The 21655-nt window shown below is 40.0% G+C and overlaps 1 protein-coding gene across 3 annotated transcripts in view; it reads left to right on the forward strand.

The window, feature by feature from the left end:
- Window positions 1-21655, forward strand: part of Atl3 (atlastin GTPase 3) — a 44595-nt gene that overhangs the window by 17487 nt on the left and 5453 nt on the right. For all 3 annotated transcript variants that reach the window (XM_006526604.4, NM_001163505.1, NM_146091.4), the window contains exons 4-12: window positions 5377-5481; window positions 7045-7095; window positions 9286-9342; window positions 9609-9701; window positions 10568-10706; window positions 17441-17568; window positions 18107-18163; window positions 19019-19090; window positions 20515-20946. In XM_006526604.4, the coding sequence (XP_006526667.1) occupies window positions 5377-5481; window positions 7045-7095; window positions 9286-9342; window positions 9609-9701; window positions 10568-10706; window positions 17441-17568; window positions 18107-18163; window positions 19019-19090; window positions 20515-20946 (1134 nt within the window). The remainder of the gene's footprint in view (window positions 1-5376; window positions 5482-7044; window positions 7096-9285; window positions 9343-9608; window positions 9702-10567; window positions 10707-17440; window positions 17569-18106; window positions 18164-19018; window positions 19091-20514; window positions 20947-21655) is intronic.

Below are 21655 nucleotides of genomic sequence, written 5' to 3' on the forward strand. Positions count from 1 at the left end.
CTTTTGTTTAATTGGATCTCATGCTGATGATTCAGGATTTATCCTGTACAAGTGTCTGATTCAGTGGGTTTTAGAATAAACCTAAAGCTGAACAGGTATCGTCACCATCTGACTCTAAAACATTTTATGTCCTTAAAAGAGGCCTTCTTCCAGCTCCTAGTCTCTGCTAATTCACTCTCGCCTGGGCTGTCAGGAGCTGCGGCCTGGTGGAGAACTTGGTGTGCTTGCTTCACCTTCCTTTTTTCCTGCCACCTTCTCCTTTTCCCTGCCTTCTTGTCTTTTTTTGGTATTGGGGATTGAACCTAGTGTGTTCTATCTCTCAATTACATCTCCTCGTGAAGCTGTCTGTTTATGTTAGATAAGTGAGATGATATGTGTTTTTTGGATCTGGCCTCTATTCAGCCTAATTCTCTTATAGCATTCATCAGTCCTTTACTCTCTTCCATGACTGAACAATATTCCACTGTATAAGAATACTGTACTTTTTTTAATACATCAGTTGTGACTATTTGGACTGTGTATATCTTTGGTGTATTATAAATAATGCTGTCTGTACATGCCTGCAATCTTAGTACTTGGGGAGCTGAGACATGAGTTTCAGGCTAGCTTGACATCCTGTCTAAACTAACCTCTTCCATCAAACAAAAACCCAGGGTTAGAGAAGTAGGTCAGTGGCTCAAGGGCATTTGTTGCTGCTCTTTTCGAGGACCTGGGTCCTCTTTTTTTTTTTTTTAAGATTTATTTATTATTATATCTAAGTACACTGTAGCTGTCTTCAGATGCACCAGAAGAGGGCAACAGATCTCATTACAGATGGTTGTGAGCCACCATGTGGTTGCTGGGATTTGAACTCAGGACCTTCGGAACCACTGAGCCATCTCTCCAGCCCTGGACCTGGGTCCTCTTAAACACTCATACACACAAAACACTCAGGTGGTGATAATTTTGGAGTTTTGGTCCTTTGAAAAACAGAAATATTACCAGAATGTGTTTTCCTTTTGATTCCAGGTGTGCAAATATGGGGCTTCTTTGGCTCTGATTTGCCTCATACTCTAGCAGAAGCATAATTTCGCCAGCTGCAGATAGTTTTTGCCATTATGTGATATTTGGAATTCTGGGGACTTTTCAGAGGGTGTGTAAATGTTGTTGGGTTGTTTGGTTGCTGTTGGTCGAGATTTGTTAAGTAGTTATGCCCAAAGAAGAAACAACAGGAAGACTTTAGATATCCTGACAGTGAAGATCAAACTTGTCCCAAGGAACTTGACGCCCTTAATCAGCAGGAAGTAGTCTGGTGACCTCTGACCTCTGACTTTATTCAGGGCCTCTCTTCTTTCCTCTCTGCTCTTTTTTCTTTCTTATGTAGGGTTAAAAGGTTGTAAGGTTAGAAGAGAAAGAGTGGCGAAGGGTGGAAGATAGAAAAACCCACAAGTAGCCAAATAACAACTACACACTCATATACACAAGAATAAAATAAACACATCTAAAAAATAATTAAAAAATACTACCCACCATAAGCATCTATGTACAAGCTTTTCTAAGATTGGAGGTCTCTTGTATATCTCCATGTTTACTTTTCCTGTCTGTGACAGGTACTGGAGATACACAACTTAAGGGAGGAAAGATTTATTTCAGTCACAGCTCCAGAAATTTCAGTCCTTAGTGCTATTACTGAGGGCTAGAGACCAATCTGTACATGACAGGAATCATGATTATGCAGGGTTGACTGTCATGATGGGACGCTCAGGGTGCAACAGATTAACTCACTTTGCAGTTGACAGGAAGCTAGAGACAGGAGGGGCCCAGGCAAGCACATGCCTCAGAGCTATGCCTGGACCACCTACTTCCTCACTCAGTATGAACTCACCAGTGGGTCACCGTTGATGAGATGAATGCCTCACACTGAGTTACCTCAGTTAGACTCAGGAGCTGAGGAACCAGTCTTCAACAAAAGAACTTCTTGGGGAAAATGCTAAATGTGTTTCTGTATCACATGGCAACTCTGACTGGCTTTAATTAATTAATTAGTTATTATTATTATTATTATTTTGGTTTTTCAAGACAGGGTCTCTCTGTGTAGCCCTGGCTGTCCTGGAACTCACTCTGTAGACCAGGCTGGCTTCGAACTCAGAAATCCACCTGCCTCTGCCTCCCCAATGCTGGGATCAAAGGCGTGCGCCACCACTGCCTGGCTGACTTTACTTTTTAAACTTGCTTACTTTTTTCCGTCTGTATGGGTGTTAGGCCTGCACGTATTTCTGTGCATCGTGTGCATGCATCCTACAGAAGCCAGGACAGGGCATTAGATCCCCTGAGCTCGGGTTATGTATGGATGCTAGGAATCAAACTCCCTTAACTACTGAGCCATCTCAGCAGCTCCCGTGACTATCTTTAAACAAACAAACACAATACTTAATATATTCTAAAGAGCTCTACCAACCTGTGTGCCTACTGGCAATGTAGGAAATTCTAGTTTTTCACACTTGATACTAGTTTTTTCTTCTTCTTTTTCTTTCTTTCCTTTTCTTTTGAGTAAGGTTATACACACACACACACACACACACACACACATATATATATATATATATATATATATTTTTTTTTTTTTTTTTTTTTTTTGGTTTTTCCAGACAGGGTTTCTCTGTGTAGCCCTGGCTGTCCTGGAACTCACTTTGTAGACCAGGCTGGCCTCGAACTCAGAAATCCGCCTGCCTCTGCCTCCCGAGTGCTGGGATTAAAGGCATGCGCCACCACGCCCGGCAAGATTATATTTTTAAATCAAAGCCGGTCTCCAATTTGATACCTTAACCTCCTGAGTTCAATATGCGTTACTTATTTGTTCTTTTTATGTGTATTAACTTATTTGATGGCTTGCACATACCTCTGAATAGTCCCCATTCCCTGCTTGAGACATCTTGGGGTGTGTGTCTGTGTATATTTTTGTGTTGGTGCATATGTGTTTATGTGCTTGTGTAGAAGTGTCATCTTTAGGATGCTGTTTATCTTGAGACAGTGTCTCATTGGCTTGGAGTTTACCAATTAAGCTCGACTGTTGGCCCGGGAGCTGGGGGTTCTTCTGCTTTGCTTCTCCAGAGTTGGGGTTACAGGTGGACACCATGAAGTTTTAGGATTTTCACATGGGTTGTGGGGACTCAAATTCAGGTCTTCATGCTGTGAGGCAAGCCTTTTACTGACTGAACCATCGCCTCTCCAATTACAGTGTGTGTGTGTGTGTGTGTGTGTGTGTGTGTGTACTTAATAGCCAACTTAGCAGGTATGAAATGGTAAGTCATTGTGGTTTTGATTTTCATTTGTATTTTACTAGTGATGAATAGTATTGAATTTTTTTTTTCAGATGCTTAAGAGCCATTTAGACTTCTTTGGAGAAATGTCTATTGAAATCAAACCCAAAGTTTACAAAAATTTTTATTTTATGTGTATTGGTGTTTTGCTTATATATAAATCTGTACCACATATGTAACTGGTATCTGTGAATATATAATTGATATATGTGAAGGTCAGAAGAGGGCATTGGATCCTCTGGAACTGGAGTTACAGATGGTTATAAACTGCCATGTGGGTGCTTGGAATTGAACCTAGGTCCTCTGGAAGAGTAGCAAGTGCTCTTAACCACTGAACTGTCTCTCTAGTTCCTGACTTAACTTTGTAAACTAGCTTACAAAGTAGCAGGTTTCATTATGATTTCTCATACATACTTAAGTTTTAGTTGACTCTTTATCTCACCTCCTCCATTTTGTCCCCATTCCCATTTAAATATTTTCAGTTCCCAGTGTTCCTTCTTCCACTTTCAAATCATGTGCCTTCTACTACTCCCACTTTTCTTAAACTTCCCAGGGATGGACGATAGGGGGAGGGGCTACCTGGGAGAAGAACTGAGAGGAAAGGTGGGGGCTGACATCAGGATGTACAGTGAATAAATAATAAATAAATGAAAAGTAAAAGGAAGAAAAAGCTTCCCTTTCCTTCTCTCGTGGGCCCTTTTCTAGGTTTTGGCCTCTACATATTCATCCACATAAATGGTGCATATATAAAAAATGAGAAGCCGGATCTGCATGTGAAAGAAAACATGGTGTTTGTCTTTCTGAGTTTATGTCACCGATGTTAATATACTATTTTTCATTCCCACCCACTTTTTTGGGAATTTCATTTTTGTTTACATTTACCACATTTAAATAAATCTAGGGTGAGTTCATTTTCTTTTCTTTTTCTTTCTTTTTTTTTTTTTTCCTGAGACAGGGCTTCTCTGTGTAGCCCTGGCTGTCCTGGAACTCACTTTGTAGACCAGGCTGGCCTCGAACTCAGAAATTCGCCTGCCTCTGCCTCCCAAGTGCTGGGATTAAGAGTTCATTTTCTTATTGTGAATAGAAAAGTAGTGAACACAGATGAGCAATGAACATATCTATGGTAGCGTATGGAGTCCTTGGTATGCATATGGTGGTATAGTGGGATCATACAGGAATTCCATTTTTAATTTTTAAGCCACTGATTTCTATAGTGACTTTTGTAGTTTACATTCTCAATAAATAAATGTTTTATAACTTAATTAAAAATATTAAAAATGAAATGCCTGGTGGATAGTGAGATAAGTGGCTGGTTATGACATTGATGTTTTCCTTTGGTGGCATAATTTTATCCTTCATGTTGTTCCATATGCTTGTGTTTTGTAGCATCTCACCAGGTCAGAGCACATAGTCCCTAGTGAAGTGCTCTTACCAAAGCAGGAACCGAATTGCTTGTTCTTACAGAACCTACAAGCAGTGTTGGGTGACTCATGTAAATGTTGCTTTCAGGTTTTCCTTCTGATTTTTTGAGACAGGGTCTCATTCTATAGCCTATCCTGGACTATTCCTTATGTATTCCGGGCTGATCTTGAACATACGGTTATCTTCTTTCCTCAGCTTCTCGAGTGCTGGACTACAGGATTACTGTATACTGTAGGGATAAACTCTTGTGCATGGTATAAAAGTATCACCTGTCAATAAAGAGATGAATAGCCTATATAGCAAGGCAGGATACAGTAGAAGGTGGGGCATCTGACATAGAAGAATTCTGGTACGGAGTTGTGCAGGAGATTCACCACCCAGACTTGGAGGAAGTCAGATGTATGAAACTGAGGAGAGATAACCAGCCACATGGCAGACATAGAATAGTATAAATGGGCTAATTGAGTTATGAGCTAGTTGGGGAACAAGCCTAGCTTAAGGCCTAGGCATTAATTCATAAATAAACAAGCCTCTGTGGCAGTATTTGGGAACTGGGGTGGATATAGAAAGCCTAAATGGTTACTGTGTACTTTTAATTTACTCTTTGCAGTCTCCTCTTTTTCATTTTCACCTTTTGTTTTTCTTTTCCTTTAAGGTTGCAGTTGTTCTGATGGATACCCAGGGGGCCTTTGACAGCCAGTCAACTGTGAAGGATTGTGCTACCATTTTTGCTCTAAGCACTATGACTAGTTCTGTTCAGGTAAGATTCCCCTCTGTCACTTTCCTTTGTCTGCTTCCCCCTTCGCCCCTTCCCCCCTTCTCCCCTTCCCCCCTTCCCCCCTTCCCCCCTTCCCCCCTTCTCCCTTCCCCCCTTTCCTTACTTCTCCCCTTCCTCCCTTCTTCTGAGGATTGAACCTAGGATTTTGAAAAATGCAAGGCAACTATTTTACAGTGAGCTCTGTAGTCTGTCAATTATTTTCTGCTAATGCAATTTTTGTGGTTGTATTTAAGTGGTTTTATTTTTTTTACTTAATTTGGTTTTTCAAGACAGGGCTAGCCCTGACTGTCCTAGAATTTACTCTGTAGACCAACCAGGCTGACCTTGAATTCACAGAGGTCTGTCTGCATCCTGAGTGCTGGGATTAAAGGCATGTGCCGCCGCCACCTGGCTATGAGTGATCTTTTTAGACTGTTTCAGTTTGCTTTTCTGTGGCTGTGATAAACCATTCTGATTAAAGTGAACTTGGGGAAGATAAGGTTTATTTGGCTTACACTTCAGGTCATGATCCTTTATGGAAGGAAGTCAGGGCAGGAACTCAAGATAGGAATTTGGAGCTCCGGAGTCAGGAACCATGGAAGAGTGGTGCTTACTGACTGTTTCCTGCTCCTGCTTAGCTACTGTATATAGTTTACACACACGCGCGCGCGCGCGCGCGCGCGCACACACACACACACACACACACACACACACACACACACACACACACAGATTAGGATTCCTACATATACTTGCCTGCTTCTTTCTGAAGCCACACTAAGTATAATAAAATTAAGCTTAATAGCAAATTTACAGGACAAGGAAGACATGAAATAGTATGACAGTACAAAGAACTACATATATATTTATATATAGTTTTTTATTTCAGGCCTACCTGCCTAGGAATGGTGCCACTTACAGTGGGCTAGACCCTCCCATATCAGTCAACAAGCAAGAAACCCTCTTTCTGGTTCAGTGGTTAAGAGCTCTGACTGCTGCTCTAGAGGACCTGGGATTAATTTCCAGCACCTGCAGGACAGCTCATATCTTTCTGTAACTACACTTCAGGAGATCCATGGTACTAAGCCTGCATGTGGTACACATACCTGTGCTCATGTACCCACTCATACACATAAATAAATAAATCTTTGAAATATTTTTTCAGTTACAGGCATAGGACAATCTAATTGAAGAACTATTCAGTTGAGGCTTCTGATTTCCCAGGTGACTTCAGGGTTGTGTCAAGTTGTCAATAAAATTTAATTAGCATAGACTATATGCATAACTTAAGCTCTTAGAGGCACAAAAATAATTATTTTTTCTATTTATTTAATTATATACAAAATATTTCAAGAAAATCTCAAACCTCTTAAAGTATTTTAAACTATTATTTTAACTAGTATTTTAAAGAAGGAATTTTGTGATTTTAGCCTTATATTTTATTTTTTTCCAAAAGACAGATAATACTGCTCTCTCTCTCTTTTCATTTGGAAAGCTCCATCCAGTGTTATTTGGGACTTGTTTGAAGTAAGACAGAGTGTTATCAATCTTGATTTTGTTTTCTAGATTTACAATTTGTCCCAGAATATTCAGGAAGATGATCTTCAGCAGCTACAGGTAACAAGAAATGGTAATGGGACTAGTGGGTAAATGATAAAATATTGTGTGTTTTCTATCGTGTGTGGAATCTAGACAGTAAGAGGGTGTGTCTGAGTGCAGGAAGGAGACCAGAGAGGAGGAGGGATAGGATGAAAAGGCTGTGGCTGGGTGGGTGCTGGGAAGAGAGGCCTGGTCACTGAAGTGCCTGCTGTGCAAGCATGAAAACTTGTAATATGTAGCACTCACGTAAACAACCAGGTGTAGTAGTGCATGCCTTTTACCACAGCACTCAAGAGGGAGAGGCAGGTGGATCTGTTTAAGTTTGCGGCCAGGCTGGTCTACATAGTGAGTTTCAGTATGGTGGCTGCTAACCCCAGTGATGGAGAGGTAGAAATAGGTTATCTGAAGCTCAATGGCCAGTAGTCTAGGAAATTGCTTAGCTTAGGTTCAGTGAGACACTGTCTCATAAACTAAAGTTGAAAGGTATAGAAGAAACCCAGTAATAACCTCTGGTTTCACATACATATGTACATATATACACTAACATGTACATTTACATGTACATACACTATACACATCACACAAACAACAGCAACACAGCACAGACATACACATAAAAACAGAAGAAATAAAAGCAAACAGCGGTACATAATGTATGCTCCTAATTTTGTGTTTTGAGACAGGGTCTCTGTGCGTCCAGGGCAGCCAAGGCTTCTGGGGTTGAGTTTGGGTTGGGTTCCCAGGCTTAAGTGCTGACAGCTTTTACTACTGAAGGGTTTGCTCAGCTTCAAGGCTAGATGTTTGTTGTTATCAGCTATGCATACTTACTACTCTTGCACTCATTTCTCTGGTAGAGGGCAGAGACCTTGGGACAGACTTCCAAACATTTCTTTAGTTGATAGTCCCACTTCCTTACCCCTCTCTGGAGGAACTCTGCTTTTCATTTCTTAGTTGTTTAAAGAGTCTATTGAGAGAGTATTTTACTTCTTGGGCCTCTGTTTTCTCCCATTTGTTAACAGGGCAGAAAAAGTCAGAACTGGACGCTTGCCATCTGTTTCTTTTCTTCTGTGGTGCTTGTGACAAGTTCTTTGTACTGCCTTATTTCATGTCCTCCGTGTCCTGTGAATTTGATGTTTAAACTTTATTTTATTATACTTAGTGTGGCTTCATGAAGAAGCAGGCAAGTGTATGTGTGAATCCTAATCTTAGTGCATCCATTCAGACATTTGAGTTGGGCAGCTACTTACAATGGTGGCAGGACTTTTGCCGTTGGAGATAACAGAATGCACCAAATGGGAATGTTTCTGCATACTGGTCTGAGTGCTCACAGTAACTAAAAAATGTACTACGCCCAGCCAAATAAATATTTAAAAAATTTTTAAGATTTATTTCATGGGGCTGGTGAGATAGCACCCGACTGCTCTTCCGAAGGTTCGGAGTTCAAATCCCAGCAACCACATGGTGGCTCACAACCATCTGTAAGGATATCTGACTCCCTCTTCTGGAGTGTCTGAAGACAGCTACAGTGTATTACATATAATAAATAAATAAATCTTTAAAAAAAAGATTTATTTCATGTACATGAATATTTCTTTTTATAAAAAAATATTTTTATTAGGTATTTTCCTCATTTACATTTCCAATGCTATCCCAAAAGTCCCCCATACCCTTCCCCCAACTCCCCTACCCACCCACTCCCACTTTTTGGCCCTGGCGTTCCCCTGTACTGGGGCATATAAAGTTTGCAAGTCCAATAGGCCTCTCTTTCCAGTGATGGCCGACTAGGTCATCTTTTGATACATATGCAGCTAGAGTCAAGAGCTCCGGGGTACTGGTTAGTTCATAATGTTGTTCCACCTATAGGGTTACAGATCCCTTTAGCTCCTTGGGTACTTTCTCTAGCTCCTCCATTGGGGGCCCTGTGATCCATCCAATAGCTGACTGTGAGCATCCACTTCTGTGTTTGCTAGGCCCCGTGCATGAATATTTCAACTGAATGTATAAATGTGCCTGGTGTTGGATCCCCTGGAACTGGAATTTGTGACCCTCCGTGTGGATGCTAGGAATCGAACTCTGGTCCTTTGGAAAAACAAGTGCTTTTAACCTCTGAGCCATCTCACTAGCTCCCAAATATTTGCAAAAGAATACTTTAAAATTATTTTAAATAAAGTCCTACAAGTTATTAACTTATTTTTTCTTTTTTTAAAGCTCTTCACAGAATATGGCCGCCTGGCAATGGATGAAATTTTCCAAAAACCTTTTCAGGTAAAGCACTGTGAATGTCATTCTTATCTTTGTTTAGTTTACAGTTCACAACCCAGATCTGCCTGTTTTTATTATAACCTGTAAACTACAGGGTTGTTTGTTTGTTTTTTGTTTTTTGTTTTTTTTTGAGACATCTTGCTATATTGCTTTAGCATGTCCTTGCCCCCTTTGAAAAGATTAGCAGAAAATATTACAGTAATAACTGTAATTAACTTTGAATATGCACTTATACAGTGTTGTAATTCTGTTCTGCTCTGTCACGATAGACACTGATGTTTTTGATTCGAGATTGGAGTTTCCCTTATGAATATAACTATGGACTGCAAGGAGGAATGGCATTTTTGGATAAGCGTTTACATGTAAGTAGGAAATCTGAATGGTTTTCTAAAGGTAGTAACTTTCCCATTTGCTTTAGAATATTGTTTTTAAAGCATATGATTGAAAATGATACTCTTACATTTTTATGAATATTAGCATAAACCTGTATAATTTTTTGTTTAAAAATTTTAAAATTACATGTATTACTTGTGTTGTGCTAGAGAAAGAGGAGAGTGCTTCAGTACTTATGTGAAAGTCAGAGAACAACATATGGAAGTTAGGTCTCTCTTCACCATGTGGGTCTCAGGGATTACACTCAGGTTGGCAGACTTGATGGCAAGTACCTTTTACCTGCTTAGCAGAAAGATGGCTATCTTTCTGGCCCTAGTATAAGTTTTTTTCATGGTAAAATTGAAGAGCCAGGGTATATAATATATAGGCAGTGTGGAGAGGAACTCTAAGCAAAAGGCTTTTTATAATTATAATTTCCAGTTATTTTGAATCATTCTACATGTGCCTTTAGAATATCATATTTAGAATTGTAGTTCTGTTCTTACTCAATATTATTTGCTTTGGCAAATAACACGTCTAGCCTGTTCCCTAAAACAGAAGACCTTTGTCAGTCAATGCTAGCTCATTGGATCCTTCTGACCAACAAGCTTTCTGTTCTTCTTACATGTTGCGCAATACCTTTGACAACCAAGTCTTTAGATTCTACTCTCTGTTAGCTATGGGAGACTCGAGCACATTCATACACTTACTACTTTTTGGGGGTCTGGTTTTTCCCATTTGTCACTCTGATCTGTCATTTGGGAAGTCTTCTTTCTTCTGTCTTTATGCTAGTGGCTGCTGGTGAAGAATACCAAATTGTCTTTGGCTTGTAAACTTGCTTGACTTTCCTTGGCAGGTGAAGGAACATCAACATGAAGAAATTCAGAATGTGAGAAATCATATTCACTCATGTTTCTCCGATGTCACCTGTTTTCTCTTACCACATCCAGGGCTCCAGGTGGCCACAAGCCCCAACTTTGATGGGAAATTGAAAGGTATGTTATAGACATTGCTAGTGTACATGTGATTGGATCTTTGGAATCCCATAATTTGCAGTAAGAGTCAGTTATGAATCGAATGGATGTTTATGAGAATGAATATGGTCTCATGGAAAGAATAGTATTAGTACAGTTCAGATTTCCCTCCTGAGTACTATGACCATCAGAAGCATTTTGCCTGTTTCACTAACTGAAAATGAAGTAATGTTCTTCAGGGCTCTTTCTTTTTTTCAGGGTTTCTCTGTATAGCCCTGGATGTCCTGGAACTCACTTTGTACACCAGGCTGACCTCGAACTCAGAAATCCGCCTGCTTCTGCCTCCCGAGTGCTGGGATTAAAGGCGCGTGCCACCACGCCCAGCTAGGGCTCTTTCTAAGAAACAGCTTTTGCTTTATAAGAGATCAGAGTGCTAAATGAAGGAAGACTAAAACATAAGACATTCAATATTTTTTCAAGTAAAAATATCTTCCTGGGGAAAAGTACCATGTTACACAGCCAAATACTGTTTCAACTCCTTTGTGCTTTTACCAAAACCTGATGCTGGGTCATTAGCTAACGTCAAGAATTGCTGGGTCAGTGGTAGGTTAGAGAACCCGAGTTGGGATGCTTGGGTACCATTGTGTTATTTTTGTTCCTTATTCCTGGAGGCCCTGAGTCACCTAATGGCTGGCCCACAGTTTATACTTGTCAAGCAGTTTGTTTATAGGCTGATCTGAGTCTCTTAATTTCCCCTAAAACACTGTAATAGTAGCTGTTAGCTTTGCAGTCCAGTTGGGTTTCCAGTGTTATACAAAATGCTTTATTACTAAGCTCACAGTAATTCCATGAAGTTACATCATTTCATTTCAGCTTCAGGAAGCTGGCAAAAATGAGAAAAGTTAAGCAACTCAAAGTGCTCAGCTAAAAGCAGTAGGACAGAGGTGAACATCTTAAAGCCTGCACCGTGGAAATAGACGTTCACTGTTGTTTAGAGGAAGTCTTTAGAGAATATGTACATGTTGAGTTACCAGGGCAACTTGCCCTTTAAGAATAGCCTCAGTAAATATATAATTAATAAAATAAATAAATAATATATAATTTTCATTCTATTCGATTTAGTTGATCTAAGAAGAGAAATATATTTGTCTAAGTCAATATGTACAGATATGAAGCTGAGATGGCTCAGTAGCTAAGAGTGCTCTTGGGTTCTATTTCCAGCACCCACATTAAATGGTTCACAACTGTAACTGTAGTTTCAGGGAATATGATGCCCTCTTCTGGCCTTCCTGGTACTGCATGAACATAATGCACTTGTGTATGTGCTGCCACACACAAAACTGAAATGGACACTTAGCTTTTTTTTTTTTTTTTTTTTTTTTTTTAGGTTTTTTTCTGTGTGTATGAGTGTCTTGCCTGCTTGTATGAATATATAGCATGTATGTGTCTTATGCCTGCAGAGCTCAGAAAAGTGTGCTGGATTCCCTGGAATTGGAGCCTCATGTAGATGCTGAGACCTGAACCTGGGTCTTTTGCAAGGGCGACAAGTATGCTTAACTGTTGAGCCATTTTCTCTCTTTTCTTCTTCAAAGATTTATTTCTATTTTTATTCAATGTGTATGGTGTTTTGCCAGTTTATATGCCTATGTGCCATATATGTGCAGAGGCCAGAAAGAGGGTGTCTGAGCCTTTGGAATTGGAGTTACAGGTATTTTTGAGCCATTATCTAGTTGCTGGAAATCAAGCCAGAATTTTCTGGAAGAGCAATGCTCTTATCTGCTGAGCCACTAACTCCACCCCTAACCTCTATCAATAAATCTTTAAAAAAGATTTACAGGCCAGCTGGTCTAAGTGCCTTGAAACAAACTGAATTTGAAAGCTGTAACCTTTACTGTCTGTTTGACACTTGTGTGATGTGTTAAGTGATTGGCAGCTTTCCTAAAGGGGATACTGTGAGATCTTGTTACTCAGTGATTGAGATATTCAAGAGCAAGACCTGGGTTTGGTAGAGATACCTGCTTGGGTAAACAGTGGAGGTAGAACCTGTTACCTAAAAACTGGGAGAAAATTTTTTAGAGTTAAGTAGGGAGAAAAAGTTAAGGAAGTTAAGTGCACTCCTGTGCACGTGTGTGCACGTGTGTGTGTGTGTGTGTGTGTGTGTGCACGTGTGTGTGTGTGTAACGATATAGATTCCTTTTTCCTTTTTCCTTTTTTTTTTTTTTTGAGAGGTAGGATCTCTAGCCCAGGCTGGCCTCAAACTCACTTGGTAGCCGAGGGTAACTTTGAACTTCTCTTCCTGCCTCTACTTCCTGACTGCTGGGATCAAGGTATTCATCCGCATCCGTGTGCCTGACTAGTAATGTTCTCTCAGGGTTATGACACTTCATTTTAGCTGTATTTTTTACCAAATCTAAACTGTTGGATTTTTGATTGTTTTGAGTTAAGGCCTTGCTATTTAGCATTGCTTAACTGGGAGTTGATATGTAGACCAGGCTGGCTTTGAACTTGGAGCAGTTCTCCTGTTTTCACTTTCTAAATGCTGGGACTATGGACGTATTCCACCACCCCCAGCTTCGATATTTTTCAATAGGTGAGCTTAGGGGGATAGGTCAGTGACTTTTCATGTCGTGCCCTCGTTTCCTGGGGAGCTCAGGTTACCGGGTATAAGTATAGAAAAATGTCAGTATTTCCCATCTTCACGCATTTTGATATTTCAAAGCCTTCTATTTTGAAACTCAGTTCATTTTAGCATTTTTATTTAGAAAGTAGGCAGTTTTTAAAGGTTGTGTGACTGTGACCTGAAGTTGTATGTTACTGGGACTCATGTTGTTTGCATTTCTGTGGTTGTCTTTAGTGAGTCACTACAAGCTGGGCAGCTTAAGACAGTAGAGATTTATTCCTTTACAGTTCAGGAGACCAGAAGTTTGAAGTAGTGGCTGGTTTCCTTCAGGGGCTCTGACGAGAGCCTATCCCGTGCCTCTCTCCTGACCCTGGGAGGTGATGGCAATCCTTGGCATTCATTGGCAGTTTCTGTGTTGTCACATGGCTGTCCTCTCTCACTCTTCTTCCTACCAGCCCATCATTCTGAATTTAAGACCTCTTCAGCTATTATAAATCCTCCTGTTTAGTGAATCAAATTTTTGGAGCACCTTCCAAGTAAGGTCATATGATGTATGTTTTGGGAGGCAGCACAGTTTTGCTGATGGTTTATTAACTAAATGTTAAGTTAAATACTTGTTTATATTTATAAGACAGGGAGGAAATTTAAGGTAAGCAATTTCCAGTCTCATGACTAGGAATCATTTGCTTCCTTCATTCAAGATAGAACAATATACATATATATATTTTAATTGATTATTTTGTAGTCTTAGCTGGCCTCTGGAATTCACTATGTAGATCAGGCTGGCTGTGAACTCAGAGATGCCGACCTCTGTTTCTGGAATGGCAGGATTGAAGGTATATACCACCATGGCCGAGATAGAACTGTAAGATACAGTTACAGGGTTTAAGTCATGCTTTTTTAAATATGAAAAGGCAAGTCCAGAAGGACTAGGGATATGCGGCTCAATTACAGAGGCTTCCCTAGCATATATGAATATGTAAGTGTGGTCTTCAGCATTGAGCAAAAAACAAAAAGCAACCAGACACCAAACTCAAGTTCAAACCCAGACTTAGACCCTAATCTCCAAATTCCAAAACCCAAATTATTGAAAATATGTAAACCATTATAACAGTCAGAAAAGCACAAATATATTAGTATGTTATCGGTTTATTGTTTTTTTTTTGTTTGTTTGTTTTGTTTTGGCGTTGGCTTTTGGTTTTTGGTTTTTGGTTTTTCAAAACAACATTTCCCTGTGTAACCCTGGGTGTCCTGGAACTCAATTCTGTAGACCAGGCTGGTGTCAAACTCACAGAGACCCACATACCAAGGCCTGGGTTTGGTAGTCGAGGTCAGAAGACAGGTTTGTGGAGGTGAGTCTCTTCTACACTTTAGTGGGATCCAGGTCAGTAGACTTGCATAGCCAAACCTCTTTTACCCACTGAGGCATATTATACCTACTTCTTTTTGGAGCCAGTGTCTTGCTGTGTATGGCCTATAACTCATTATAATAGCCCATACTGACCTTGAACTCAGTCCTTCTGCCTCAGTCTCTCAAGTGCTGGATTTTCAGCATGCACCTTCATGCATGGCTTTATTGAGTTTCAGTGAAGAATAAATTCTAAGTTGAAAAAAGTAGATGATTTGTAAATACTTAGCTAGGACTAGCTTATGAGTCACACAGGTTTTTAAAAGTTTTGGAGATGGGTTCTTGATGCACAGAATTCAAGCTGGCCTCTATCTTTTTAGATAGCCTGGGATGGCCTCATCCTCCCAAGTCCTAGTATTGTAGGTATGTGTCACCGTATCTGGCACCACATGTGATTGACTTTATTGTGATACACTTGTAAGTGGAACTGTTGTGGGGATAGCTCAGCAGGTAAAGGTTCCTGCTGCCAGGCCTGACGATTGAAATTCAATCTCTGGTCAAACATGAGCTTAGTTTTGGTGTCATAGAAGCTGAGCTGTTGTTTCTTGCAGATAGAGGATCACTTGGTTTTTGAGACTGTTTCCTCAGAAGCAGGATGCTGTGTCATCAGCATAAAGAAAACTTTTCGCTGGAGCAGGGAGATTGCTAAAGCAGCTATTTAAGTGTTTCCTTTACCAAACACCAGGGCTTAGTCTTTTATATTGTGAGAAACTGGGCTTGACTGTTAAGAGACAGTTCTTTTATGATTTAAAAGCTGTTATTTTGGAATAGCCTTAGTAGAGACATGAGTAGTCTGAGATCTGTAAGTCTTAGCATCTGCATTCTGCTTGGTCCCTGTGTTTTTTAAATAGTCCTTCAAGGTGATGAAAGTTGAAACCATAAAAACGTTTAAAAATAGATGATATATTCTCATGCTTTAAAAGAGGACCAGAAGTTAGGTGGTATGGACGCAGCGGCTCACACCTTTAATTCCAGTACTCGGGAGGCAGAGACAGGCAGATCTCTGTGAGTTAGAGGGCAGCCTGGTCTACAAAGCAAGTTCCAGGACAGCCAGAGCTGCACAGAGAAACTGTTGTTTCAAAAAACCAATGGCTCAGTGAATAAAGGCAGCTGCTACCTAGCCTAATGACCAGAGGTCAGTTCCTTAGACTCACATCGTAGAAATAGAGTGACTACCACAAATTGATCTCTCACTTCCACACATACTCTGTGTCACATATACACACAAATGCACACATGCATACACGCACAACTGCACAAATTTTTAAAATTTCCCAAAGGATTAAAAGGTATTCAATGAAATTCTATTTTCTGTAAGGTCCTATAGTTTAATATACATAAGCATACTGTAGAACAGTATAGTGTATCAACCGCTTTATATACTTTCTTCAGTATAAAAGAATCAGTATAAAAGGATTTAAGATACAGTTTTTTAGATTTTATGTTATTTTATTTTTTATTTTATGTGTATGGGTATTTTGTTTGCACATATGTCTATGCATTGTCTGAGTGTAGTGCCTGCAGAGACAGAAGAGGGGTTAGAGCCTCTGGAGCTAGAGTTGCAGACCATTGTGAGTTACCATGTAGGTTCTGAGAATCGAACTCCTCTCTTTTGGAAGAGCAGCTAGTGCTCTTAACTGCTGAGCCATCTCCAACCTCAAGTATGAGATTAATAATTTGTCCTACCTTTTTATTTCTTAAAATTTAGCTGGGCGTGGTGGTGCATGCCTTTAATCCCAGCACTCGGGAGGCAGAGGCAGGCGGATTTCTGAGTTCGAGGCCAACCTGGTCTACAAAGTGAGTTCCAGGACAGCCAGGACTACACAGAGAAACCCTGTCTCAAAAAAAAAAACCAAAAAAAAAAAAAAATCCAAAACTTGTATAAATCATACTTCTGGCAATTCAGTTCTCCTGCATCGTCATAGTTGGGTTTGTCTGTCCATACTTTGAGGAAAGGGCACCTCTACTTGATGAGTCCCCTGATTCTGCCTGAGAACCTGGTGCAAACTGCAAAGAGTGCATCGTTTTCCTGACATAATGCTCTTTTTATCTTGAGGTGGCCTGGGAGCCACTGAGAAGATACTTAGAAGCAAATAGCAGAAGGTACAAATGCTTCTATTTCTTCAAGTATTATTATCATTTTTTTTTGAGACAGAATTAATGCACTGCAGATGAGCTCCTGGGATTATGGGTGTGAGTCACAGTGTCAGCAAGAGCTTTCTCTTTTAAGACAAAATCTTAGCAAAAATGAGGCAAACGAATGAATAGTGGCTTCCTGTTTATTCTAAGGGATAGTGTATGGGTGCAGCGAAGGCATGGGGCAAGTGAAGAGGTTGTTTTGTTTTTGAATACATTCTTTAATTCTTTAAAAAGTGATACTAACTTGGGAGGCAAAAGCAAGAGGATTGTAAATTTGAAACCAGCCCTGGGTAAATAGTCAGGATTCTGTCCATAAATGCAAGCCAAACCAAACCATGTAATATCTTAAAAAGCAAGGGAATAAACCAGATATCCCAGAATTGAAAACAAGATAAGGGCATTCTGTATATTCTTCTGAACTGGAAAGGACTTAAATGTGACGGGAAGGAAGGTCACAATGTAAGTGCATCAGGACGGCAGTCTATCAGCAGCCGGACCTCAGCCAGAAGATAGCAAGCATAATCTTAACCCTCTTTCTGTAAGATGGTTGTGTGCTCATTTTGGCTCCTTGTGTCTTTCTTTTTATAGATATTGCTAGTGAATTCAAAGAGCAGTTACAGGCTCTAATACCATATGTACTAAATCCATCTAAATTAATGGAGAAGGAGATCAATGGTTCAAAAGTCACCTGCCGGGGATTGTTGGAATATTTTAAGGTAAATATGAATTTTAGTTCTAATTTGCTTTTTGTAAAATTGACTTAATATTCTGGGGGAGATGGTCAGAGGCATTTTATGACCTTAGTGTTCTTACAGAAGCAGGCCACTGGGTGGCAGTATGGGCATAAGAACCAAATGACGTTCTTCGCACTCTCTTAGAGTAGTCATTACTGTGTCTTCAAGGAAGATGGTGTGGACAGGAGGTGGTTAAGAGGTGGCTGTGAGTAGGAGACGCACATAGATGGGATGCAGCTCTCTCCAGGTGGATGGTCTCTATCCACAGGTCATGGTGAGGCCATTGTGCATGGGGCCTGAGTGGAGTCCTGGCCTTGGTAGGCTGTGCTGCTTGAGAATATTTATATTATAGATAACTAAAAATGCTAACATGCACGCAGAGGTGTGTTGTGCTTCTGCTAATTCTTGGTTGTTGATCTAGGATTTTAGGAAAATGCATTTGTGTGGTCCCACTATTTTAAAATATGAGCAAAATATTTTAGTTATATTTTTGTAATAGTTTCTATGTTTATATTTTAAGGCATATATTAAAATTTACCAAGGAGAAGATCTGCCTCACCCGAAGTCCATGCTTCAGGTAATAAAGTCTTTGGTGTTCTAAGTGACATCTTCATTTGCTGGGATTGACCCAAATATAACAGCTGAGACCTGAAGGAGAGCGAGGCCACTCTTCTCACCTTGACTCTTAAGAGCACATTTACAGCAAGTGTATGTGCCCTCTGCCTTGTCTGTGTTCTCGATGGAGCAGTCAATACAGCTGGGGCTGTTCTCCTTGCATAGCATACTGGGAAACATTGCTTTGCTGGATACAGCTGAAAAGGATTCTCTGGTCATTTGCTTAAAACTGTTTTTCACTTTCATATGCTGAATGTATGGGTATTTCTTGCTAAATACTGATTTCTTTAGTAGCAAAATATTTTCACAAAATCCTTGGACCTTGTGACTTGTAGCATAATGAACAATTTCCTTCTTCTCCTCCTCTTCTTCCTTTTCTTCCTTTCCTCTTCCACCTTCTACCTGCTTCCTCTTCCTTCTACCTTCCTCTTCTTCCTCCTCTTCCTTCCATCCATCCATCCTTCTCCTTCTCCTCCTTTTTGAGGCACTGGGACTGAGCCCAAGGTGCCTTACACTGTATAGGTTACGTATGAGCCTCATCTCCAGCCCAAGTAGGCACCTGTTAGGTTTAAAATTGAAGTAAAGGAAATTATATTTTCTTGAGCTTTAGAGGTTTGGTTTATGCTAAAGATTCTTAAGTGTCAGAATAGATGTTTTGGCACAAAAGTGGGTGAAAGTATGTATTTTATGAGTTGAATTATATGGAAATATAAAGAATAACAGAAGGCTAACAAGGAAAAATGGGAATAGGAAGAGAGATATTTTTGCTTTGTTTCTTGGAAAATGTTACAAAAAGTATTTTACTCTTTTTTTAAAGGCCACTGCTGAAGCCAATAATTTGGCAGCTGCAGCCTCTGCCAAAGATATTTATTACAACAACATGGAAGAGGTATGTGGGTAACACCGTGTTCTGAAGTGTCATTTTCCCAGCATGGCTGCTGACTTCAAAGGCCCAAATTTGATCCTCCTCAATGTATCCTTTTTGTTTGTTTGTTTGACACAGGGTCTTATGTAATAGGCTGGCCTGAGAATCACTGTGTTAGTGGAAGGTGTCTGATTGTACTGCCTAGACCTCACTAATGCTGTGGGCACAGGAATGTGCTTTAAAAGTCTGTTTTCACTTATTAATCCTTGTGTATGTATGCCATAGACATGGGTGCTCTTGGGCCAGAAGAGGGCATGGGATCCTCTGAAGCTGAAGTTCCAGGTGGTTGTGAATGGCCTAATGTGTGTGTTAGAAATGCAACCTGCTTGTCTAGAAAAGCTGGAAGCCCTCCTTTAATTCATGAGCTGTCGCATCTTAAGATGATGAGTTAGAAAGCTGTCTTTCAGGTCACCCTAGTAATTGGGATGCTCCTAATTATTACTTTTTAAGTTTAATCTTTCTTTTCTTTTGAAACAGAGTCTTTCTATGTAATTTGGATCTTCTAGTTATTTTTATTTTTGTCAGGCAGAGTTGTGATATGTAGTCCAAGTTGGCCTCAGATTCATAGCAATTCTTTTGCCTCAGTCTCTTAAGTCCTAGACAAATGTGTGCTGCCATATCTCTTCTGTTAAGATTTATTATTTATTTATGTGTATATCTCTGGAGTGGGTACCTGAATACACAGTCAGACATTAGATCTTCTGGAGCCCTAGTCACAGGAGGTTTTGAGCTTTATGATGTGGGTGCTGGGAACTGAACTCTGGTCCTGCAAGAGCAGCAAGTGTTCTTAACTACTAAGCCATCTCTCCAGCCTCCTAGTGTCTGGTTCTTAACCATTTCTAACCAAGCTTTTAATTAATCTTTATATTTTTATACAAAGACTTGCTTTGTGGCTGTGGTTGGCCTGAAATATGTTATGTTGACCAATTTCACATTAAGCTTGTATGGATCTCTTGCCTCTGCTTTCTAAGGGCTGGGATTATAGGCATATACTAATATGTCTGGCTTTGGTCTGGGATATTTGTCTTTTCTGACTTCCCGTTTAAGCAGAATCTCACGTAGCTTAGGTGGGCCTCAAACATTTCATGTAGCTGAGGATGACTTTGAATTTTCTGATCCTTCTGTAACTACTTGTGGAAGGTTGGGATTACAGATATGTACCACCATACTGATTTGTATGATATTGGGATTAAACCAAGGGCTCTGTGCATACTAGGCAAGTACTCTAACATATAGGTTATATCTTAGTCTCTCTTGAATATTTTCTGAAGTTAATTTCTAAGCTTTTTTTCTAAACTCTTAAGAGCATTCAAATCTTTACTGTGACTTTTTACTTACTTTATTTGGCATGTACAAGAATATTCAGCATGTGTTTTTGTTATTTTTAGATTTGTGGGGGAGAGAAACCTTATTTGTCTCCAGATATTTTAGAAGAGAAGCACCTAGAATTCAAACAACTTGCTCTGGACCACTTTAAGAAGATCAAAAAGATGGGTGGGAAGGATTTCAGCTTCCGTTACCAGCAGGAACTGGAGGAGGAAATCAAAGAACTGTATGAGAACTTCTGCAAGCACAACGGCAGCAAGAATGTCTTCAGCACCTTCCGAACCCCTGCAGTTCTGTTCACAGGCATAGCAGCATTGTACATAGCCTCGGGCTTCACGGGCTTCATTGGGCTTGAGGTTGTGGCCCAGCTGTTCAACTGTATGGTTGGACTGCTCTTAATAGCACTCCTTACCTGGGGGTACATCAGATATTCCGGGCAGTATCGTGAGCTGGGTGGAGCCATTGACTCCGGTGCAGCATATGTGTTAGAGCAGGTGAGTAGAGCTGGCTGAGGCTGAGGCTGAGGCTGAGGCTGAGGCTGAGGCTGAGGCTGTGGTGATGTGCTTCTGAAGTAAGATTTGAAAGAATTTCATAGTGAGAAAGGAGGGTGAGCCCACTTTGTGATGGGCTTTACATTTTATTCTTTTTTAGAATATTGATATTTAATCCTGATGTCTTGTTTTAATGCCTAAAAGTGGCCCTTTAATGCAAAAAGGGGTCTTTAATCTACTGTTTCTCTTGGGTCAGTTTTATTTTTAATGTGTACCAGTGCTTTGTCTGCATATGTCTGTGCACAATTTGTACAGAGTGCCCAGAGATGCAAGAAGAGGTGGGTCCCTGGAGCTGTAGTTGCAGATGATTGTGAGCATGGGCAGCTCTAATTATGTGCTCTTCAGATCCAGTTCCTGTATGATTCTTCCATCCTCTGATGAATTTGTTTCATTGATAAAATAGGGACTTAACACTGTTGCATTTTAAATCTTTTTGGGATAGAAAATGTATGGCATTGCCTTCATTTAGTCATTACATTTTTATGTGTATATTTTTAAATTAGTTTTTTGGTTAACATACATAATAATGGGTTTGTTTATGGCATTTTCATACATACCTTCATTTATATCTTCAAAAAGGAAATGTTTTTTGAGATTGTCATGATCTCTAGGGTTTTTTTATTCTTAATGTTTATTTAAATTTGTTATTATT

Source organism: Mus musculus, chromosome 19 (assembly GCF_000001635.26).
Source record: "Mus musculus strain C57BL/6J chromosome 19, GRCm38.p6 C57BL/6J".
NCBI classification, from domain to species: domain Eukaryota; kingdom Metazoa; phylum Chordata; class Mammalia; order Rodentia; family Muridae; genus Mus; species Mus musculus.